At 34.1% G+C, this 10,099-nt stretch overlaps 1 protein-coding gene across 1 annotated transcript; it reads left to right on the forward strand.

The window, feature by feature from the left end:
* The first annotated feature begins 8,127 nt into the window (after positions 1 to 8,127).
* LOC115876134 (piggyBac transposable element-derived protein 4-like) lies at positions 8,128 to 9,798 on the forward strand. Its single transcript, XM_030891821.1, has one exon. It carries the CDS (start codon positions 8,128 to 8,130, stop codon positions 9,796 to 9,798), a length of 1,671 nt encoding a protein of 556 aa, XP_030747681.1.
* Positions 9,799 to 10,099: the final 301 nt, after the last annotated feature.

A 10,099-nucleotide genomic window follows, 5' to 3' on the forward strand; every position in this document is an offset into this window, starting at 1 on the left:
GTAAAAATTATTATAGTTGTATTTTTTTTTTAAATGGAACACCCTGTATATTATTCTATTTGTAGATTCTACGGTTGAAATAAAGATAAATTTGATTAAGGTTTATCACACTTAAACCTTACCGTTTTTGAAATAATTTCAATTTTGTGAAATTTCAGTAAAAAATTTAAGGCTTCATTTCTCGAAAGGTATTAAAGGTTTTAATACTAAATATTTACTGAAGTTTATTTATTGATCAGATATTGTGTTGGAATAATAAAAATTATACTACCTTATACAGAGTGTCCAAAAATTTATATTAAATAATTATTAGCTTTAAACGGCAATAAGTTGTTTAATTTAAATGGAACACCTAGTATATTTTACGAGAATCAGATGCACAATTTAATTGTCTATCAAATTGTATTATACCATTTTTTACCTATCTCTTCAAATTTTCATAGAAAATGAATTTTCTTTTCATTTAGACCTGATTTATCACTATACCCATGGAATATTGACATTTTAGATTATTTTTAAAGATGTAACAAATTTTCAAATAGTACAGATACTCATATTGTCGATATAATTCGCTTATTTCATTAAAAGATAAAAAAATGTTTAAATATTTTTTGTTAAAGGGGACAATTAATATGATCTCAGTATTCAAACTACATTAATTGACGTTTACGTTGATTAATAATAATTGCTCCAAATACTAAAAAACTAAATTTTGTATGTATATTTATATTAATGTATTAGACAGTGTGGTAAAAAGTAACACCTTATAAATTTTATTTCATTTTTTGACAAATGCTTATTTATAACAACAGAGACGTTCATTTTCATAACTTATTATTGTATTGATTTCTGAGTCAAATCATTTATTTATTAGTTAAAACAATTAAGTATGTAATTAACTAATTTTTGAGCGGAAATAATGGTGGTATATTAATAATTAGTAATAATTGGTATACTCTTTTACAAAGATTTAAATAGTTTTCTTTTTTGTAATCAAATGGGCTTGCAATATTATTATTTTTACCCTTTCATAATTTGTAAATATGTTGATTTAAAAGAATCTAAAATGTCAATATTCCATGGGTATAGTGATAAATGAGGTCTAAATTATAATTATAAGACAATTAAATTGTGCATCTGATTCTCGTAAAATTTATAGGGTGTTCCATTTAAATTAAACAAGTTATTGCCGTTTAATGCGCAGTTTAATTGCGCATTAACTGCACAAAATACAAATATTTGGGTATGCAAATCACAAATGATGGACTGTTGGATACAGCAATTAAAGAACGAAACCAACTTGGAAGGAATGCTATCATGGTATTGAATGGGATACTGTGGGACAGAAGCATAAACAACAAGAACAAAACTCTAATATACAATACCATCATAAAGAGTATAACCACGTACAGCTGTGAAGTCTGGCCAATTAAGGAAACAAGAAAACGAATGCTGGAAGCTACAGAGATGGATTTTTGGAGAAGATCAGCAGACAAATCAAGACTCGAGCGAATAACTAATGAACGCATAAGAGAGATTATGGAAGTTAAACATACGATAGTGGAGGACATAAAGAACAGTCAACTCATATGGTACGGGCATGTCCAAAGAATGACAGAAATAAGAATCCCAAAGCAAATTATAAACCGGAAACCTGTAGGAAGAAGAAAACCGGGTAGACCGAGAAGAAGTTGGCAGGAAGGGATTGACACGTTTATGGAGGAAAGATCTCTCGGAGACGGTGCATGGAGAGACAGACAGGCATGGAGAGATGGCATCGGAAGACGTAGAACGTTTTAAACCGATTAATATATATATTGCCGTTTAAAGCTATTAATTATTTGATATAAATTTTTGGACACTCTGTATAAGGTAGTATAATTTTTATTATTGCAACACAACATCTAATCAATAAATAATCTTCAGTAAATATTTAGTATTAAAACCTTTAATACCCTTGGAGAAATGAAGCCTTAAATTTTTTACTGAAATTTCACAAAATTGAAATTATTTCAAAAACGGTAAGGTTTAAGTATGATAAACCTTAAATTTACCTTTATTTCAACCGTAGAATCTAAAAATAGGAAAATATACAGGGTATTCCATTTAAAAAAATACAACTCTAATATTTTTTACTTATTAGGGACACTCTGTATCTTGTAAAATAATTTTTAAATTTTACCTCTAATAGTCCTTCAACGAACCCAAAACATACAATTTGTAAAAATATGATAGTTTAGCTACAGTGCTCCGTGTCGTATGTGGTGAACAACCCTGTATACAAAGAAGCCAAAGCAAGAGTAATGATATATGAAACAACCCCAGAGTTCCCAACTAACAAAAAAGTACGACAGGAAGACGCAATATCGCCCAAAGCTATTTACAGCAACACTAGAAGAAATCTTCCGTCAACTAGACTGGACGAAAAAAGGATTAAAATAGATGGAGAATATCCAAGATTCGCTGATAGCATAGTCCTAACAGCCAATAGTCTTGAAAAACTACAAACACAAATTAACGAACTAAATACAGCCAGCAATAAAGTAGGTCTCAAAATGAATTTAACAAAAACTAAAGTAATATACAGATCCTCCAGCCTACACCACAAGGGTACCTCAGCCGGAGGCAAGCTCCTCCACTGTGAAAGGTACGGAGGGCCAAACTCCAACCGTGGAAGGGTGTGTACCCTCGGAGGAAGAACATCTGTTGTCAGAGGAGGATGAGAAATATCCTGTCCCCTCTACAACAGGGGTATGATGGGATATAGACTGTGTGATGAGTTATAACTCAAGGAAGGGGGCACAATAGATCTTTAAGGCTGCAGTGATTAACACTCCCTCTCACTCATTGTACATTCTACAAAGTAATGTACAACGAACTAGCAGACACAAAAGACATTCTAATGAATAACACAAATCTGGAAATACTAGAACATATATTTTGAACAACTAATACACAGCTCGGGATCTCTACTACCAAAAATCAACCGAAGAATTAAATTAGCATGGAGTACTTACGGAAGAAACTCAATCATATTCAAATCTAGAATGCCACTTTATCTAAAGAAGAAAACATTAGACCAATGTGTCATGACCTATGCATGTGAAACTTGGACTCTTAAAACGGACATTATAAGGAAACTGCAGGTCGCACAACGCCCAATGGAACGAAATATGCTGGTAATAACCAAGAAAGACCGTAAAAGACTAGAGTGGAAAAGACTCAGGTAATAGATGTCATTCACAGAATCAAACCCCTCAAGTGGCAATGAGCAGGTCACCTGGCACGAAGGACGGACAACAGATGGACCACAAAAATTACAGCATGGTAGACCCGAGGAATTAAAAGACCTAGAGGAAGACCATGATATTAGGAAATTAGCAGGGATAACTTGAGCTAGCATAGCCAACAATAGACAACAATGGGCTCAACTATAAAGAGAGTATCTAAACATGTGAGGGAGGCTACACTATAATTGGAAATGGTTGAATAAGCTGAGAATGATGATGATGATACAGGATGTCCCAAAATGAAACATCATCATTGGAATTTCGAAAACTAATAGACCGTCTGTTTTAATTAACAGACAAAACGTAAAATAAAATATTAAGTTTACACGGGGTTCAAGAAACACGTTTTAATACCAAATTTCACAAAACCCACGATATAGAAATTAGCCAACACCGCAGAAATACAAACCGAGATTCTTCGAGTTCTTCGAATCATCAAGCTAACGGAACCGGCACAATTAAAGTGGTAAATAAGTCTTCGACAATAATTTTCTAATACATTTTTGCCTCGTTCAATTCCCCAGTTAATTAAACCATTAACATAAAAGCGGCATTAACTACATAAACGTCTCAATTTAGTCGGTAGGAAAAACCATCGAAGGCAGCCTCATCCTCGTTTGTGCTCGGGTAATTCATGCCTGTTCGAGCGACATAATTGACCGTGTATAATTAGCTCCGGGGCGTAAAGCATCAGCTAAAAACGATCAAATAAAAGTGATAGCGATGAGGAGCGATCGTTTCTTTCAGTTTGATTCTATATTTTTCGACAGAATTTTTACATTTGAAGAAGGAAATGAGAAAATTAGTTTTTGTGAAGGCGTTTCGAAATTGACAGTTTTTGATATTCATTTGAGACTCGAAATGACATTCTTTTAGGCACTAGTATCTAAAAGTGACACTTGTTTAGGCACTCGTGCCTAAAAGTAAAAAATGAAACGTTAGAAACAATGTAAATATTTATTTATTATAAACCTTAAAAGTACAATTATTTAAATTATTAAAGTGAATACAAGAGGCATCCAACATTTTGTCTCTAAGAGAAGAGAGATGCAAGTTTGTAGAAGTAGCAATAAGTAAATTTCTTGTACTGGCAATGCTGGTAGCCTCTGCTTCTACGTGAACTGCTTTTAATTTCTTATTTGGCGTATATTTCTGTCCGATGATTCTTTTTGCTATTCCGGTTTTCTGTTCAATTGAATTTTCAATGTAACCTTCAGCAACCGAGCTTGATCGCCAACCTCTATGTCGCTTTAAAACTGTTATGTTCGCTCCTGAATCTGCCAGCATTGTTGCAGAGCTGCGCCGGAAACAATGACCAGTGTATTCAATGGAGTTGGAGAGTCTAAGAAATTCCGCTATCTTTTTTGGCATACCCCCAGTTGTATCTATTGATTCCAACTGCCAGGGTACAGAATTGATTTTTTTCGATACGTCAAGAAAAATCGCTGATGTGTCACATTGAGTGATCGAAGTTTTGCGTACTTACGAAATACATGTAAGAAATTGATACCATCTATTGGTCCCTCAGTAATCGTACACTCTTGGAAAATGAGTTTTTGTATTGGAAATCTTCAAACTAATAAATGACTGACAATCTTTACTGGTATCTACGGTTAAAAACGTGATTTCTTCCCTCCTATATGAATTTTCCCTCCTAATTCTTTGTCATCGGCTGCTTTCATAAAGCGTTCTATTTTGAGAGTTTTGTAGTTTTGTAAATACTTTTGATTATTTGCCTGATAATCCGGAAGCTTTTCTTTTTAAAAATGCAATAAGGTTTGTGAATTTGCTAATATCTACGTTTCTGTTCAGGTAAATCATGGTGCGATGGTAATGTCGACAGAGATTTTTTGCATGTTTTTTCATGAATGAAAAAATCCATTTAAATTATTTTAAATTCTTTGAAACTTTTGTATGGCATACTAGATATGTGGATGTAAGGTACGCTATTTATTTTATTCAAAATAATCAACATTTAATTTTTTTTGTACGTGTTTTGCATGCAGCAAGTCTTTTTCAAATTCCAATACGTAAATAAATCGTCTACATTTGATCGATGTGCTAAACATAAAATCTTACTTTCTTTGTGTTCTACTAAAAGCATGAAAATGATGCAGATATTACGCGGCGAGGCCGAAGACAATATGAAGTTTCATCCAAAGTATAAACAAAATTCTCATATTAAAAATTACATTTCATTGGAGTTAACATACAACTGTTTTAAATCAAAACAAATTATAGTTTTAGCTTGCGTAAATCATTATTTAACATTAAGATTCCATCATTTCATTTCAAAATTAAGTCAATATTAAAATAAAAATTGCTGCTCTAATAGGGAGTAATACAATTTCTAAATGGAGTTACAAATTCATCAATCTAAAATTGTTAACTTAAAATAAACATATTTTTTGAAAAAATGGAATACTGCTTTTAAATTTAGGGATATTTTTAATTGTATATACGCTGATGCACTCACACATTTTAAAAAGATACTTCGTAAAGAAAAGAAATATGTATATAGATCTACCAAATTGAATGATTTGGCGAAGCAAAACGGTTCTGACTGAAAGGTGTTTTTTGCCAGAACTACCATCATTCATCACCATCACCACCATCGATGATTTATCGAAACGGTAATGGAAAAGGCATAATAACTTCGGCCTACGGTGCTGGGGCGCGAGGAAGACGCCATTATTAAGGAGATGTCATTAAATAAGGGGCCCCGGGTTGGGCCCCATCCACGACTGAAATAGTTTACGATATGGGGCGCTCGCCGGCGCAGCGACTGGAGAGGAGAGAGCAACAGATCGCAATCTTTCTGATTGTTTTCGTCGCGATGGCGTAATTGAAGCTGGTGGGCGGCAGCTAAGTGATTAAAATTAATATTAATGGTGTATGCTGCCCGGTTATGAACTGATATATGTTCATTTTCATCGTTTTCGCTTTAGTTTAGTGATGGTTTAGAGAAATCAATAAAAGGTGGCTTGCACATTAAAAACGTCAAAACAAATAAAAAATTAAATTTCCAAAAAAATTGTTTGAAACTCGAGCGCCTCTTTTGTTTATAAACTTATATGGTTAATATTATTTATATCTTTATTTTATCTCTCTTATAATATGTAATGGTTATCTTTTATCTGGTTAATAAAAGAAAGCGACTATCTCTTAAAACAAGAAAAAACAGGTTCATGGTAATTAGTAAACATAACATACAACCCGGCCAACCGGTAACCAATAATCAGACAATCGAAGACTAGCAAATTACACATATTTGGGTACTACGATTAATGAACAATGTGACCACTCTGTAGAAATAAAATGCCGCATAGAGAAAGCAAGAGCCACTTAGAATGGGAGATCTGTTTAAGAGTAGATATCTTAATTCACAAACCAAACTAAAATTACTTAAGATTTATGTCTGGTTTCCCTCAACTGTAATCTGGTTTCTGCTCCTGTATGGTGCCGAGTCCTGGATATTGACAGAAGCGTCCACAAAGAAACTTGAAGCCTATGAGATGTGGCTATACAGACAACTTCTTAGAATATCCTGGGTATACCACGTATCCAACAAGACCGTTTTGGAAATACTTCAAAAGGAAGACTGAATAGTGGACATTATCAAACAACGAAAATAAAATATCTGGGATACATAATGAGGAACCGAAAGAGATATGGTCTACTTCAGTTAATACTCCAGGGACAGGTCTTAGGCAAAAAAGGAACTGGAAGACGCAGAATCTCCTGGTTGAAAAATCTCAGAACTTGGTCTTCCCTTTCTACAGGAGGAGTCTACAGAGCAGTAGCTAGTAAGAATAAAAGAAAACACACTGTCGCATCAAGTAAACGAATTGGCCGATAAGAAAGGCTTTATGTGGGTATTCATTTTCGATTTTATTCTGGGCTTTTGTAAATAAATTAACATTTTGTTATATCGCATGATCAAAAAAAAACGGCGTCCAGTTGACTGAGAAATGACCATCGATAACATTCCCCATATAATTTTACATATAAAATGACAAGCGATCTTCAATTCATAACCATCGCTGTATTTGCTTTAATTTTTAAATTTGAAAATTTATTTCGTTCAAAAGAAGATTACTTTTTATGAATTATACTGGATAACAGATTTTAGTTTATTGGTGGTATCTTGTATAAAAATTGCTTTTCTTAGCTAATTTTGGGGTGCTGAATAAGAAAATAATTATGAAATTAAAAACTTATAGGTATATGTAGTTTTTAAGAAGCATTTTTAAATTTTATTTTTGATAAAATAAGAAAAAAAAAATAGATACTTTTATATTTTTGGAGTCATTGTGATGTGTCTTTTTGTGATATTTTTGTGAACTGCAGTTGATAGCAGAGCAATACATATCAAAAAATTATCAGGACGGTATGAGCAAGATTTGGCCATTGTGATCTGTCAAAATAAACCATTTTGATTGGTTAACACGTTGACTGCCATGGTATTTTGTATTAAAACCTTCCCGGACGCCACGGTGTGAAAATCGCAATAATTATTTAAAATGTGCTAAAAACTACTAATTTTAAAATTTTGTCCCGCATGTAGCTTTTTTTTCAAAAAAAAACAACTTACGAATTATCTCGTGGTCGGCCGTCTCCAAGCCGAACTTGCTTGACGCGTCCAACCACGAGATGACTCGTAAAGCGGGAAAACGATAAACACACGGCGTGCATAACCTATTTTGCAGAATCAGGCGATTCAGGCGGTTTAGTATGCAACTAGCCGTGTAGTGGGATAGATCATTATCCTTAACGTTTTCTAGTTGTTGAAAAACCTATGTTTTTGTTGCTATTTGTGTTACTTTGAGCTAAAAAAATGTCGCGAAAACGCAGTTTGAATGACCGGGAGCTTGATGAATTTGCCCAAATGGATGAGGCTGAGTGGGACAATTTCCTAAAGGACAATTCGGATGACGACCCCGACTATGAAACGTCTAGTGAGCAGATTTCTACAAGTGAAAGTGATCAGGATTCGATTCAGCCACCCGTAGTTGCCGAGTGGCACGAGATTGAGAACGAGCTACCCGAAGAACCAAATTTAGACGCAGAGTGGGTGGACCTTGAGGAGGAGCCACCAAATTTTAATTTTTTGGTAAATGATGTCGGATTAAAGTTTCAAGGGCAGATAACCATGGAATATTTAGTAAATTTATTTTTTTCTGATGAATTTGTACGCTATTTAGTACAACAAACAAATTTATACGCAACACAGAAGATCGCAGAAAATCCGTTGACGAGGTCCTCCAGATTGACCAGATGGGTCGACACAACCCCAAATGAATTGCGACTTTTTTTCGGTCTCCTTTTACATATGGGTCCATGTAGTTTTCCGTCTATTGAGCATTATTGGTCTCAAAATATCATGTACAAGATGCCCTTTTGGGGTCAGGTTATGAGTAGAAATCGTTTCCAGTTACTGTTGCGTTTTTTGCATTTTGCTGACAACACGGAAGCAACAGAAGATCGATTATATAAAATTAGACCAGTCCTCGATCATTTCAATAAAATAATGGAAGATCACTATGTTCCAGATAAAAATGTGTGCATTGATGAATCAATGATCTTATGGCGTGGCAGGCTGTTTTTTAGACAATATATTAAAAATAAGAAGCATAAGTACGGGATAAAATTGTATGAACTATGCGAATCTGCTGGCATGGTTCTAAAAATAAAAGTATACTGCGGAAAATCAGAACCTACCGAAAATGATCTGGGGCATGCTGCAAGTGTGGTTCTTCACTTGATGGAGAAATATTTAGATAAGGGTTATATTCTCTATACTGATAATTTTTATAATTCAGTTGGCCTAACAAACAACATGACAGCGAGAAAAACATATATTTGTGGCACCTTACGCAGCAACCGAAAAGGAAATCCAAAGTATGTTGTTTCAAAAAAACTAAAGAAAGGCGAGTGTATATGGCAAAGACGCAAATCGGTAGTTGTTTGCAAGTGGAAAGACAAACGGGAAGTATTAACGATTTCAAATTTGCACAAGGTACAAATGGTCCAAGTACGCAACAAAAACGGAAAAGTTTCCATGAAGCCAAATATTATAAAGGACTACAATGCGGGAATGTCAGGTATCGATCAGTCCGATCAAATGCTTAGTTACTACAGTGCGTTAAGAAAAACTATTAGATGGCCGAAGAAGATTGCACTGCATATTCTCGAATTATATATACATAACACATACTTGCTTTTCCGTAAATCGACTGGAAGCAAGATAAAATCCCTGAAATTTAGAGAGATGTTTGTTTCTACTCTCCTAGGTGATAAAATGCCTACATATAACAGAGTACAGAGGGGAGATTTTCACTACTTGGAAGCTATACCACCAACAGAGAAAAAGCAACGACCTACAAGGGCTTGCCGGGTATGTACTTCAAAAAAAGTTCGACGAGAAACACGCTATTTCTGTCCTGCGTGCGATGAAAATCCAGCTCTATGTGTTGAAAACTGCTTCAAGGACTATCACCTAAACTGAAAATAGCTATCCTTTTTTTTAAGAGTATAAGATGTTTTTTTTTAATTTTTGATAACTTTGCTACTGCTGTAAACTTTCGCAATAGTTTTCCTATTCTTGCAGCTCAGTTTTTACCATTTGTTGCTTTTTGTTAGAACGTAAATATATTTTTTAACTTTTTTGTATCCCTATATTTTGTATCATGGATCTAAAAAACAAAATAAAAAAAATAGTTTTTGAAGCCACTATGTGTTTTAATGGTGTATTGTGGACGCCCATCCCCTTACACTTTAACGTAAATGCCACGGATTTACTCGTACTG

Source organism: Sitophilus oryzae, unplaced genomic scaffold (assembly GCF_002938485.1).
Source record: "Sitophilus oryzae breed Bouriz unplaced genomic scaffold, Soryzae_2.0 scaffold_1408_pilon_pilon, whole genome shotgun sequence".
Taxonomy (NCBI): domain Eukaryota; kingdom Metazoa; phylum Arthropoda; class Insecta; order Coleoptera; family Curculionidae; genus Sitophilus; species Sitophilus oryzae.

Bases quoted from the DNA above. Each gene is read 5' to 3' on its own strand.
- LOC115876134 (XM_030891821.1), top strand. From the start codon at position 8,128: ATGTCGCGAAAACGCAGTTTGAATGACCGGGAGCTTGATGAATTTGCC.